The 14,106-nt window shown below is 28.5% G+C and overlaps 1 protein-coding gene across 2 annotated transcripts in view; it reads left to right on the forward strand.

Annotated features, from left to right (window-relative positions):
• The window catches only part of LOC117182153 (uncharacterized protein PB18E9.04c-like), a 78,248-nt gene extending 64,610 nt beyond the window's left edge, over positions 1–13,638 (forward strand). The window contains exons 6-7 of one of the 2 annotated variants that reach the window (XM_033375203.1): positions 1,621–2,022; positions 11,827–13,638. In XM_033375203.1, the coding sequence (XP_033231094.1) occupies positions 1,621–2,022; positions 11,827–13,296 (1,872 nt within the window). In that variant the 3' untranslated portion in view covers positions 13,297–13,638. The remainder of the gene's footprint in view (positions 1–1,620; positions 2,023–11,826) is intronic. The other variant, XM_033375204.1, reaches the window with a different exon arrangement.
• Positions 13,639–14,106: the final 468 nt, after the last annotated feature.

The raw sequence follows: 14,106 nt of genomic DNA on the forward strand, positions 1-14,106 counted from the left end.
AAAAAAAATAAAATTCGTTATTTTGAAGAATTCATCTTCATAGGTTGAAAGTTAAACTATTTGGTTAAAAATTCAAATATTTTATTGAAATTTTAATTCGAAAATTTAAGTAGTTAGTTAAAAAGACATTTTTTTCTGAAGTATTAATTATTTAATTTTTTCTGAGAAATAGTTAAAAAGACATTTTTTTCTGAAGTATTATTTAATTTTTTCTGAGAATTCATATTTTTGTTGAATATTCAAATGTTTTTGGTTGAAGTTTAATATTTTTTGTTCGAAAATACGAAGATTTGGTTAAAAATTTATTTTTATAATTAGAAATTTTAAGTATTTTGTTTAAGTTATCCTTTTTTGTTGAATATTCAACAGTTTTGTTGAACATCCGTCTATTTGGACACAAAATTCGTTCTGTTGGATTTAAAATTCATCATAGATCATTGATCATAGATCATTGATCATAGTTTTTTTCTATTGGAAATTCTACTAGTTTTATCAATTTTTTTTTTTAATTTATCTATTTTGTTGACATTTTTTGCTTCTGAAATATCAATTATTTAATTTTATGTTCAGAATTCATCTTTTTGTTGAAAATTCTTTTTTGAATAAAAATTCAACTATTTATTTGTAAACATATGTACTCCAAAATTTCTCTGTTTTTGGTATAAAATTCGTCATTTTGGAGAAGAATTTATCTTCTGAGGTTGAAAATTAAACTATTTTGTTAAAAATTTATCTATTTTTTTTTTCTTATGAAATATCAATTACTTAATTTTTCGTTGAGAATTCACCTTTATGTTGAAAATTTAAATATTTCTGCTTGAGGTTTAATATATTTGTTCCAAAATACGACTATTTGGTTACAAGTTAATTTTTTTAATTAGAGCATTCAAGTCGTTTGTTAAAAAGTTATAGTTTTTGGTTGAAAATTCATCTGTTTACTTAAACATTGGTCTATTTGGACATGATATTCGTCCTTTTGGATTTAAAATTCATCTTTGTTGTTAAGAATTAAAATTGTCTTCTTAAAAATGCAATTATTTCGTTTTTGTTTTAAGTTTAATCTTTTTTGTTTTAATTTTGTTTTAATTATATTGATATTTTAATATTTTTTGTTTAAAATTTGATCATTTAAATTCGGCAGCTCAATCAAATTTGAACCAATTCTGATTTTAAAAAGGTCGTCACGCACGGTAGTGTACTCACCTTGATTATATTAACAGCAAAAATGATTTGGATTGACAAAATGTCATTAAATTGTTGTTCAGTTTGAAAAAATTACAAACTTTGACATATTTTCTATTGTTTTTTTGTGTCCTGGAAAACCTAGAAAAGTCTTGAATTTGTTTCAAAGGCACGCTAGACACTCGCTAATGAAACTGTTTGTTTGGACATTATTATTTTGAAAATTCACCTCTTTGTGTAGAAAATGTAAAGCTTGGCGTCGCCAAGCCTTTAAAAAAAAAGGTACCTTGGTGGCGCCAGGTGCCGTCAGGCCTCGGCGCCACCACTGCATGTAAATAGCAATTTTTGAATTAAAAAAAGTCTGAAAACGACGGCTCGCATCAGAAAAGGAATGTACTCGCAACGAAAATAACATAAAAATTGTTTATGTTTGTGTAGTATGAGCCGTATTACACAGGAGCAAATGCTACTGGAGCTCAGTACATGTACGCAACTAGCAACTCTCAAAACACATCGAGTGGTAGCGGGAATGGTTCCGGAACCAATAGCAATGGCACAGGCGCAACCAGCCCATCGGCAGGTCCTCCCCCGCCCCTGCAATCTCTGCCTCCGCCACCCCCGACCCACTATTATGCAGCACCAGCCGCAGCACATCATCATGCACCAGTTGCTGCGGGTCCACCGGCCCCTCAGATGGATCATCTTTATTACTCATTCGCTGGACATCCGCCTCCACCGCCTCATGCACAGATCGGCCTAGGTGATCAGCAGCTTCTGCTTTATACTACTGACACATCCTGCCAGCAGCAGACGTCTGAGAGCCAAGGAAATCAACAGGAGGTGAGATTTTTGTGAAAGTTTTTCATTTTCTTAGGTTTATCAGACTTTTGAAGCTGGCAGTTAAATTTTGGCAGTCGATTTGAGGGATTGAGTGTACGAAAAAGTGATGATGAATTCATTTTTTGAAAAGAAATAGGTTTACCATGACAGTATTGATACTGATTGACCATTTTTTTTGCAGTATTGATAAGGACTGACCTTTTTTTTGTAGTATTGACACTGACTGACCCTTTTTTTTTTAGCGATTACACTATTTTCAGGGTGTCTACTCACGTGGAAAACGTGGAATTGAAGTGTCTGAGGTCTAAACCTGTTAACTGACATTTCAGAAATTTTACACGTTGAAGAAAGACCCTTTTTTTTGCAGTATTGATGTTTAAGAAAATACAACAATTTCGAAAAAAATGTCAGTTAACAGGTTTAGACCGCGGACCCTTCAATTGTCAGGGATTTTTTTTCTCTTAAATCAGGGAATTTTTTTGAGAGCGTACATAATTTTTTTTTTTAATTTAATATAAAATTAATAATTACTTATGCATTTGTAAAAGTAGTTTTACATCGGGGGATTTAATGGATATTTAACTATTTTATTGGGCATTTTTTTTATTGGAAATCAATTTTTTAAACTGAAAATTGTACTTTTCTATTTTTGGTTAAAAATTGATCTTTTTTCATCGAAAATTCAATTGTTTGAATGAAAGTTCAGATATTTTGGTAGAAAATACAACCATTTGATAAAAAATTAAAATATTAAATTGGAAAATTAATTACTTTTTAAAAAAATACCCTTTTTTAACTCATCTAGTCTGTTGAAAGTTCTCCTTTTTAAGCAAAACATTAATCTTATATTTTTTTAATTCGTGTTTTTGGCTCTGGATTCAACTAATTTGTAAAAATCCCCTTTTTAGTTTATTTTAGCGTGTAGAAAATTAGTTTCTTTTTGTTTGAAGATTAATTTTTTTAAACTGGAAATGTAATTATTCTATTTTTGATTGAAAATGTATATTTTTTTAAGTTGAAAATTCCATTATTTAACTGAAATGTCAGCAATTTTGGTAGAAAATATAACAATTTGATAAAAAAGATTAAATACTTAATTGAAAAATTAATTACTTGGCAACAAATTCACTTTTTTGTTAAAGATTCACAGTGCGGGTTTAAAAATTCAACTGTTTTGTGGGAAATTAATCTATTTTGTTGAAAATTATTTTGAAGCAAAAAATTAATCTCTTTATTTTAAATTCGTCTTTTTTTGTCTGGATTCAACTATTTAAAAAAAACTTTTTCAGCTTATTTTAAATGGTAGAAAATTAGTTTTTTTTTGTGGGAAAATTAATTTTTTTAACTGAAAATGTAATTATTCCATTTTTGGTTTAAAGCTGATCTTTTTTTAGTTGAAAGTTGAATTATTTGGCTGAAAATTGAACTATTTTGGTAGAAAATTCAACTAGTTGATTAGAAATAAAATGATTTATTTGAAACATTAACTTACTCGGTAGGAAGTTAGCTTTTTTTGTTAAAAATTCATAGTGCCAGTTGAAAAATTCAATTTTTTTGTGGAAAATTCATCTGATTTGTTGAAAATTCTACTTTTTGGGTAGAAAATACATCTTTTTGCCTATTCTTGGTAAAAAATTAAAATATTTAATTAAAAAATTAATTACTGGTAAAAAGTTAACTTTTTATCAAAATTCATGGTGTAGGTTAAAAAATTCAATTTGTTTTTGAAAAATTCATTTATTTTGTTGGAATTCGTCTTTTTGGGTAGAAAATAAATCTTCTTTTTTGAAAATTCATCGTTTGGGCTGTTTTTTGTCAAATTGGACTAGGAGAAAATTAGTTTTTTTTTGTTTGAAAATTAATTTTTTTTATCTGAATATGTAATTATTCCATTTTTTGTTGAAAACTTATCTTTTTTAGTTGAAAATTCAATCATTTGCCTGAAAATTCACCCACTTGGCTAAAAATTGAACTATTTAATTAAAAAGTTAATTTCTTGGGAAAAAATGGACTTTTTTGTAAAAATTCATAGTGTAGGTTTAAAAATTCAATTGTTTTGTGGAAAATTCATTTATTTTGTTGAAAATTCGTCTTTTTGGGTAGAAAATTCATCTTCTTTTTTGAAAATTTATCATTTTGGCTGTTTTTCGTTAAATTTAACTGGGAGAAATTTTGTTCTTTGGTTGAAAACTTATCTTTTGTAGTTAAAAATTCAATTATTTGGTTGACATATTCAACCATTTTGGTAAAAGTTCAACCACTTGGTAAAAAATTAAACTAGTTAATCGAAAAAATTAATTTCTTGGTGAAAAAATAAGTTTTTTTCTAAAAATTTATAGTGTAGGTTTAAAAATTCAATTTTTTTAGAAAATTCATCTATTTGTTTGAAAATTCGTTTTTTTTTTTAACTGAAAATGTAATTATTCCATTTTTTTATGAAAACTTATCTTTTTTAGTTGAAAATTTAATTATTTGGCTGAAAATGCAACCGTTTTGGTAGAAAATGCAACAATTTGGTAAAAATTAAACTATTTAATTGAAAAATTCATTACTTGGTACAAAATTAATTGTTTTGTGGAAAATTTAAATATTTTTTTAGGAATTATTTTTGTTTAAGTTTATTTTAACTAGTAGAAAATTTATTTAAATTCATTTTTTTCAACTGAAGATGTGATTATTCGATTTTTTGTTAAAAATTCGTTTTTTTTTTAAGTAGAAAATTCATCTTATTTTTTGAAAATTCATCATTTTGGTTGTTTTTTAAAAATATAACTAGGTGAAAATTACTTTTTAAAAAAAAATTTTTTTTTTCAACTGAAAATGTGATGATTCCAATTTTGGTTGAAACTTAAAATTTTTTAGTTGAAAATGTCATTTTTGGCTGAAAATTCAACCGTTTTGGTAGAAAATTCAACCATTCGCTAAACAATTATAATATTTAATTGAAAAATTAATTACTTGGTAAAAAATTACATTTTTTGTAAAAATTAATCTTTTTTTGTAGAAAATAAATCTTTTTTGAAAGTTCATCATTTAGGATGTTTTCCCTTAAATCTAACAGGGAGAAAATAAGTTTTTTTGTTTGAAAATTAATTTTTTTAAATGAAAATGTAATTATTCCATTATTAGTTAAAAACTTATGTTTTTTTTATTGTTGAAAATAACGCTATTTTGGGTAAAGAAATTAAACTATTTAATTGAAAACTTAAATACTTGGTGAAAAATTAGATTTATTGTTAAAAATTGGTAGTGTAGATTTAAAAATTCAATTATTTTGGTAGAAAATTCGTCTTTTTTTGTCGAAAATTAATCTTCTTTTCTGAAAATTCATCATTTTGGCTTTTTGTCATCAAATTTAACTGGGAGAAAATTTGACTATGTTTCTGATTTGGAACAGATCATTTTCAAAAAGAACTATAATTCAACCATGGAACAAAGAATTTTACAGAAAGAAAATAAAATTCTGAGGTGGAACATAAAAATTTCAAAAAGGTGCATAATTGCCAGATCAGTGAAATAAAAAATTTATCTGGATAAAACCCGAGAATGACCGGGAATTTAAAATCATACGTGTGATAGTTATTTTGAAAATAATTCGGAAAATTTTCCTAAAGTGACTGCTAAAATCTGACTGCTTCTTTTTAGGCTGATATTATAATTAGGAGATATGCTATTAAATTTAACGAAAGAGGGGATCAACGAAGGCTGGCCCGTTAGGAAAAAAAATACTGATACAATATACTTTTACACTTATTCCCAAAAAAGTTGCTCTTTCTCGGCACACTTTCATCAAATCACTGAAAGTAAAGTCAGTAACGAGGTCTTCTAGATTTAAATTTTTCGACGAATATTCCTAATTCATTGAAGATTTCAATTTATTAATTCAAATCTTAAGTTTTGGGTTTCCATTTTAATTCTCAGAATTATCATTCTATTATTTTATTAATCCTTGGTATTTTGATATTCAAATTGGTAATAAATCTTACATTTTTTGTTCAAATTTTGCTCCTTATGATGAAATAATGCACACTCGTTACTGAATTTGTGTTGCCTTTGGACTAAAAAGAGAAGATCCTTGAGGAAGAGTTCTGTCACAATTTCCCACTGTTTCGATTGGCCACGATTATAACCGGAACCAGATGTGATGAAAAGCGCGCGATTTAAAAAACCAAATTTTACAATAAATTTTGCAATTTTGAAGAATAAAGTGACTAAACTTTATGAAATATATGAAAATAGAAATATTGAGAAAAAAATATATTCCATTGTGTGCTTAAAAGTTAATTTGTTAGTTGAAAATGCAGGTATTTTGATGAAAATCGTCTTTTTTAGGAGAAAAATTAATCTTTTACAGTAGAAAATTGAACTATTTGATTAAAAATTGATGTATTTTGTCCCAAGTTTTTTTTTAATGGTAGAAAATTTATATTCTTGCGTGAGAGATAAATTATTTTTGTTAAAAATGTATATGTTTGGTTGGAAATGGATTTATTTGATTGATAATTCGTCTTGTTTGTTTGAAAACATTTTTTTAACTCAATGTTGAACTATGTCATGATTAATTAAAAATTTACATTGTAAAAATTCAACTATTTTGTTGAAAATTCATATACATATTTAATGGAAAATGCGTATTATCGGTGAAACATTAACCCTTAAAGGGCATACTGGGTCTGGAACACCCAACGACTTATTTGTGCTTTAACAAAACGTACCAAATTCAAGAAAATGGAACAAATGGTGCTAGATTAACAAATTACATGAAAACATATTTTTCTATGTCATTTTCACATAATTTTGATATTTATAATTTTTATACGCAGTTTAAGATCAATAAAATCGTTTGTTCACGCAAAGTACGGTGTTTCATTTTTCATTGAATTGAAGGTTCTATTTTTTAGATTAAATACCTTCTTTGGAACAAACACTACAAGATGTATTTTATTTTTGAAGCGCCGTATCTCGGAATTATTCACGGAAAATTTTAAGTAAAAATATCAAAAACTTAAAAAGTTATGAATTTTAGAGTGAAAGAAGTCATTTAAAAATTATTTTTTTAAACTACTTTAAATTTCAAAAACTGTTATGATACGTCGGCACAGCACACGTTTGGATACCCTTGGGTATATAACACCCAGTATGCTCTTTATGTAATTTTACAGAAGTTTGCCCTTTAAGGGTTAATATTCTTGATTAAAAATGTATTTCTTTTGTTGAAAATTGAATTGTTTCCTGGAAAATTTATTTTTGCGATAAAATTTATGTTTTGTTTGTTTTGATAAAAATGAACTATTTTGTTGAAATTCTTTGCTTGATGTTTGAAAATAATTTTAATAACTAAAAAATCACACATTTCATTTTGTGTTGGAAATGAATCATTTTTTTAAGTTGAAAATTGAATTATTTGGTTAAAAATTCATGTATTTTGTAGTCTTCTCTTTTTTGTTTAGAATTTATCTTTTTTAGATAAAAAATTAAGTTGAAAAATAGTATTTTTTGGTAGAAAATTAATCTTCTGGTCTGAAAATTCATCTTTGTGTTTATAAATTCAACTTTTCAGTTAAGGATTCATTATTTTGTTTGAAAATTCCTTTTTTTTCGGTGAACGAGAATTCCTTTTCGTTAACAATTTATTTCTGTGACTGAAAATTTATTTATTTTGTTGAGAATTTATCTGTTAGGTAGAAAAAGAATCCTCTTGGTTGGATATTCTGCGTTATGGCTAAAAATTCAGTTTTTGGGATAAAGATTTATAATTTTCATTGAAAATGTGTGTCTTTTTTTTTAGAAAATTTATCTTTCTCTTTGATAATTTATACATTTTGTCAAAGATCAATCTTTTAATTTTTTTACTAAAGAAATTTTTCTATTTCACCTTTAATTGAAAATACAAAGTTAACCTTATTTTTAGTTGCAAATTCGACTTTCTTGGTAGAAAATTAATCCTATTGGTTGAAGATTCGTCATTTTATTAAAAAACAAATTTTTTTATTTAAAAATATATTTTCTTAACTGAAAATATTAATATTCCTATTTTGGTTGAAATTTTGTCTTTTTCAGTTAAAAATTAATGTAATTTGTCAAAAGTTAATTTTTTGTAGAAAATTAATGTTTGTTTTTGAACATTTATCTTTTTAGTTAAAAATTAGTCTTTTTTTTGGTACTAACTTTTCATTTAAACATTCAATATTTTGGTTAAAAATTCATTGATCATTTTCGTTAAAAACATATTTCTATGACTGACAATTTATTTATTTCTTTTGAAAGTTTATCTTTCAGATAGAAAAATAATCTTCTTGGTTGGAAATTCATCTTTATTATTAAAAATTTACTTTTTGGGATAATCATTTATAATTTTCATTGAAAACAGTTTTTTTTGTATAAAATTTATCTTTCTGGTTGAAAATTTATACATTCTGTTAAAGATTTGTCTTTTTTGGTCAAAGAAATGTTCTTTCTGAGTAAAAGTTCAACCAATTTGTTAAAAATTCATTTTTTTGTAATTGAAAATTAACTTTTTAAAGAAATTCACTATTTCTTGGTAGAAATTTTTTCTTTTTGGTTTAAAATTCACCATTTTAATAGAAAATAATATTGTGTTCATTTAAAAATCAATTTTCTTAACTGAAAATATTAATATTTCAATTTTAGTTGAAAATTTATCTTTTTCAGTTAAAAATTAATGTCATTTGTCAAAAGTTAATTTTTTTGTAGAAAATTAATGTTCGTTTTTGAAAATTTATCTTTTTTAGTTCTGGTAGAACATTAATCCTCTTGGCTGAAAATTCATCTTTTGGTTAGAAATTCAGTTTTTTAGTTAAATATTCAAAATTTTTGTTAAAAATTCATTGATCATTTTCGTTGAAAACTTATTTCTCTGAAAGTTTATTTATTTTGTTGAGAATTAGTCTGTTAGATAGAAAAATAATCTTCTTGGTTGGAAATTCATCTTTATTGTTAAAAATTAAACTATTCTGCTAAAAATTCAGTTTTTCGGATAAAGATTTATAATTTTCATTGAAAATGTGTTGTTTTTTTGTGTAGAAAATTTATCTTTCTGGTTGAAAATTTATACATTTTGCTAAAGATTAGTCTTTTTTGTTAACAAAAATTGATCTTTTTGGATAGAAGTTTAACCAATTTGTTAAAAATGTATTTTTTTATAGTTGAAAATTGATTTTTTTACAAAAGAAATGTGCTATTTTACCTTTGGTTGAAACTATAAAGTTTACCTTATTTTTAGTTGGATATTCGACTTTCTTGGTAGAAAATTAATCTTTTTGGTTGAAGATTCATCATTTTAGTAGAAAATATATATTTTTCTAAATTGAAAAATAAATTTTCTTAACTGAAAATATAACTATTCCTAATTTGATTGAAAAATTATGTTTTTCAGTTAAAAATTCATGTATTTTCTTGAAAAATCGTATTATTTGGTAAAAAAAAATATATATATTTTTCTTGGTTGAAAACTCACCTATTTGGCTAAAAGTAATTTTATCTTTATTGAATATTCATTATTTTAATTAAAAATTCAGTTTTTTTGCTAATTTTGTTTTGGTTGAAAATATTAATTCTTTTAACTGAAAATTTAACTATTCGATTTTTTGTCTGAAGGAAACTTTTTTTCAACAAAATGACGAATTTTCATTAAAACACCTGAATTTTGAACTAAAAAAGATAACTTAAAAAAAAAAAATCGAGTAGTTGGAATTTTCAGTTAAAAGATTTAATATTTTTTACCAAAAAATATCTTTGCACATGTCAGATAAATTTTAAAGCAAAAAACTGAACTTTCAATTAAAATTATGAATCTTCAATTTAAAAAAATTACTTTTAGCGAAATAGGTGAGTTTTCAACCCAGAATGTTTTTTTTTTATCAAAAAAGAGGATTTTTTAATTAAACACATGCTTGTTTAACTAAACAAAATCAATTTTTAACCAAAAATGGAATAGTTAAATTTTCATCTAAGAAAATTAATTTTCAACGAAAAAAATTAATTTTCGACTAAAATGACGAATCCTGAATCAAAAAGATTAATTTTTTACCGTAAATAACGATTTTTCAACGAGATAATTTAATTTTAAACTAAAAAATATAAATTTTTAAAAAATCGACTAAAATGATAAATCTTCAAGTAAAAATATGAATTTTTAACCCAATAAATTATTTATCAACTAAAAAGATGAATTTTTTCTACATAAATTAAATTTTTAACCATATGTTTGAACATGTAACCAAAAAGATAAGTTTTTTCAACCAAAAAGGAGATTATTTAACAAAAATATGAAATTTTAAACAGAAAGATAAATTTTCTACTTAAAAAGACACATTTTCAATGAAGATTATACATCTTTACCACAAAAGCTGATTTTTTAAATAAATATTTCAAATTATAAGAAAAAAATTGAAATCAAATTCAAACAGATTAATTTTCTAACAAAAAAGTTGATTCTTCCCCTCCAAAAAATGAATTCTTAACCTAATAGTTGAATTTCTAACAATAAGGATGAATCGCCAACCAAGAAGATTAATTTCCTATTAAAAAGACGAATTTTCAAACAAAATTAATGAATTTTCAGTTGCAGAAATAAATTTTTAACGAAAATGATCAATCTTTCACCAAACAAAAGCAATTTTTAATCAAAATATTGAATTTTAAACTAAAAAGTTGAACTTTGAACTCAAAAGTTGAATTTATAACCAAAAAGATGAATTTTCAGTCTAGAAGATTAATTTTCTACACAAAAGAAAGACGAATTTTCAACCAAAAAGACCAATTTTCAACCACGAAAATTAATTATTTACAAAAAAGTAAGTGCTGACAAAATACATTAAATTGCAATCAAATAGTTAAATTTTAAACTAAAAAAAGATCATTTTAAAACAGAATGTTTAAATTTTGAACCAAAGAAATAGACTAAGAAGATTAATTGTCTACCAAAAACCGAATTTTCAATAAAAAATATGAATTTTGACAAAATACATCAATTTGTAACCTAATAGTTGGATTTTTAACTAAAGCTAAAAAGATAAATTGTGAATTAAAAATGGAAACATTAAATTTTTAATTGAAAAAAAGTTAACCTAAAAAACGATTTTTTATCAAACCAGTTAAATTTTCAACCAAAGAAATTAATTATATACCAAAAAGATACATTGTCAACCAACAAGATTAATTTTGTCCTAAAAAAGATGAATTTTCATAAAATAGCACCTGAATATTTAACTAAAAAAATTTAATAAATTTTAAACACACAATGAAATAGTTATTTTTCTAAATATTTCTATTTTTATATATTCCACACATTTTTGATATGTTCATATTCCGTGTTATATTCTTCCTTATTTTATTCTTCAAATTATAAATTTTTTGTAACATTTTGTTTGAAATTCACGCGTTTTTCATCGCTTCTGGTTCCGGTTTAATCGTAGCCAATCAAAACAGTGGGAAGTTGTGACACAATTACTCTACCTACACGGAAAGAAATTTCAAGCGATTAATTCACGGAAGCGCGTGATTTTAGAGCTACAATTTTTACGTGATTTAAAATCTCGGACTCTGTGATCTAAAAGCATAGAATTTGAGACCTCAGAGCAAAGGGAAGTGGCCTATTGCCTGAAACTTAGAGATCCATGCTTTAAAAGCAATGCTTTCGAGATCTTAGTTCACGCCCCAGGGCCTAATAAAATCAAGGAGTAGTGCCGTGAATTATTTTCCTGAATTTTCTCTCTGTGTAGAGGATCTCTAGGACTCGTCCAATTCCACATAATCTCAACGATATTCTAAACTGACTCGTAGGACTCACATTCAACATCGAGCCACACGGAGCAGCAACAAAGTGAAACGCAGACTACTCAGCCTTCGGGCTCATCTACACCTCTGGTATCCCTAATGCCCGTCAAATTTCCAATTTCCGGTCGTTACACTAACTATCATCCTCTAGCTCTCCATGCCTCAAACTTGCACAGCTCACAGAACTGCCTAAACGAGACAGACGACTGTAACACAAATCCGATGCACTGCAGGACATACGTTTATCATCCGGCAGCCGTTTACATTCCCCACTCACACGCTCCTCCACCTTATCACAACACGTCAGGAACTAGTCTCCTGCCGACGCCTCCTCCTCCCACGACCCCGCAGCCCTTCGATTACAGTCAAAAGCCAAATTTCCGCGACTACTCCAAGGGCATTGTCGTGAATCCGCAAAATTACTCGCCCAATTCCAACTACCTGATGTCGTCGTCCAGCATTCATCAGAACAGTTTCGCGAAATCGCCGGCTGCCGTTTCGGCAAATCCTCAGATATACAAGTACACTGCTGAAGCCATGCACAAATACCAGTCACTCGGCATTCCCTCGTCTCGTTTATCATCTGGGCATCATTACAAGCGTAATTTCGGTTCGAACGCGGGCTCGTCCTCATCGTGCTTCTTGTCTCAGAAACCCGGTGCCTATTCGCCACAGACGGCGCACAAGTCTTTGCCTCCGACATACAGCTCCCCGTGTACGAACAAAAACTTTGAATATACGAACGGACGTCGAAACTACAACGAGCATCACGCGGACAATGTCAAATCATCATCATCATCGCCCTATAATACATCGAGTCGTAAAAACGCGTCCTCGTATCGAGCCAATAACGCGACAACGGACTTTGACGGTCTGAAAAATGGCCCGAGTAATGAAAGTAGTAATTTCGGGTCAAATCGCAATTTGCAAAGTGCAAACTCGCAAACGGGTAATAATAATAGCAGCAGCAGCAGCAGCACAGAGACAGGAATTACTGACAAGCCAACGAGCCCGCCTCCGGCACCCTATTCCCCCATGACTCGTCCTCTTCCCACTCTCTCACCACCAACGCCCACCTCTCAGGTCCAGTTTTACTCCCCGGCTCAGAACCGATTCCAACAACCTCCGCCAATGTCGCACCAGCACCACCAGCAGCAGCTGCAACAGTCGAATCAACGCCGTTACGCTGCTCCACCGCCACTTCGCCGAGCCGAAAAGTACTCGAGTAGCAGCAGCAGCGCCGCCACTTGCCAGAATTCGGTTTTGCGACAGCCGAACAAGTACAAAGTCAACGGCATCATTCAGACGGGTGGGGGTAACAGCAAAGTTTCCGAGGATAGTATTGGTGGGGCCGGTGACGCCCCCTCGGCGATAGGACGAATCCCGCTGACACCACCGGGCACGCCACGAAATCACTCGAGCGACACGAATCAACTGAGTGACGCGTGCCATCAGATGCAGGCTCTGAATATATAAAAAAGTGTTGTTGTTGTTGTTGATGTTGTTGTTTGTTTCGCCTCCCCCATTTTGTTGTTGCATGCGGGACGTTTTTTCTCCTCGTCTACGACTTTTGTGATCTCTCACGTCCTGCACACACCGAAATCTCCCCCCCCCCCCCAAGACTCTTTAATATTGTTGTTACTACTACTACTACTGCTACTTCTAGTACTGATCTTCCCGGTCGAAATCGAAGAAGAAGAAAAAAAGAGTCACTGAATTGTTGAATATTTATAGAGTAATACGAAACGACGAGATATCAGTATAAGGCGAGATATATCGACATTTACAGATTATAAGATTATATATTAAAAAAAAAAATATATATATATATATACTAGGTACGAGGCACGGTATACATAAATAATATTTAAAAAGTATATACATATAAATATATATATTACGAATATATATATTACACTGCATATATATCTAATTATACATTTCAGGATCAGCTAAATTCAGTTTGTGAGAATAGTCATATATCCTACATTCTAGGGCACTGACAAAGAAGCTCGTCTATTTCTCGCAATCACTACCAGATTCGGACCGGAAAGTTCCGAGAGGTGGCGCTCAAAGTAGCCCAGTGGGCATTAAACGATAAAAATCCCAAAAACGCCCTATGCCAGTACATAAATCGTCCTATGTCGGCACATGTGGCATCCTATGTCGGTGCATGTGACGCCCTATGCCAGTACATAAATCGTCCTATGTCGGCACATGTGGCATCCTATGTCGGTGCATGTGACGTCCTATGTCAGTACATAGTTAATCCTATTTAAGCACGTA

This window comes from Belonocnema kinseyi, chromosome 10 (genome assembly GCF_010883055.1).
Source record: "Belonocnema kinseyi isolate 2016_QV_RU_SX_M_011 chromosome 10, B_treatae_v1, whole genome shotgun sequence".
In the NCBI taxonomy this organism is placed as follows: Eukaryota; Metazoa; Arthropoda; class Insecta; order Hymenoptera; family Cynipidae; genus Belonocnema; species Belonocnema kinseyi.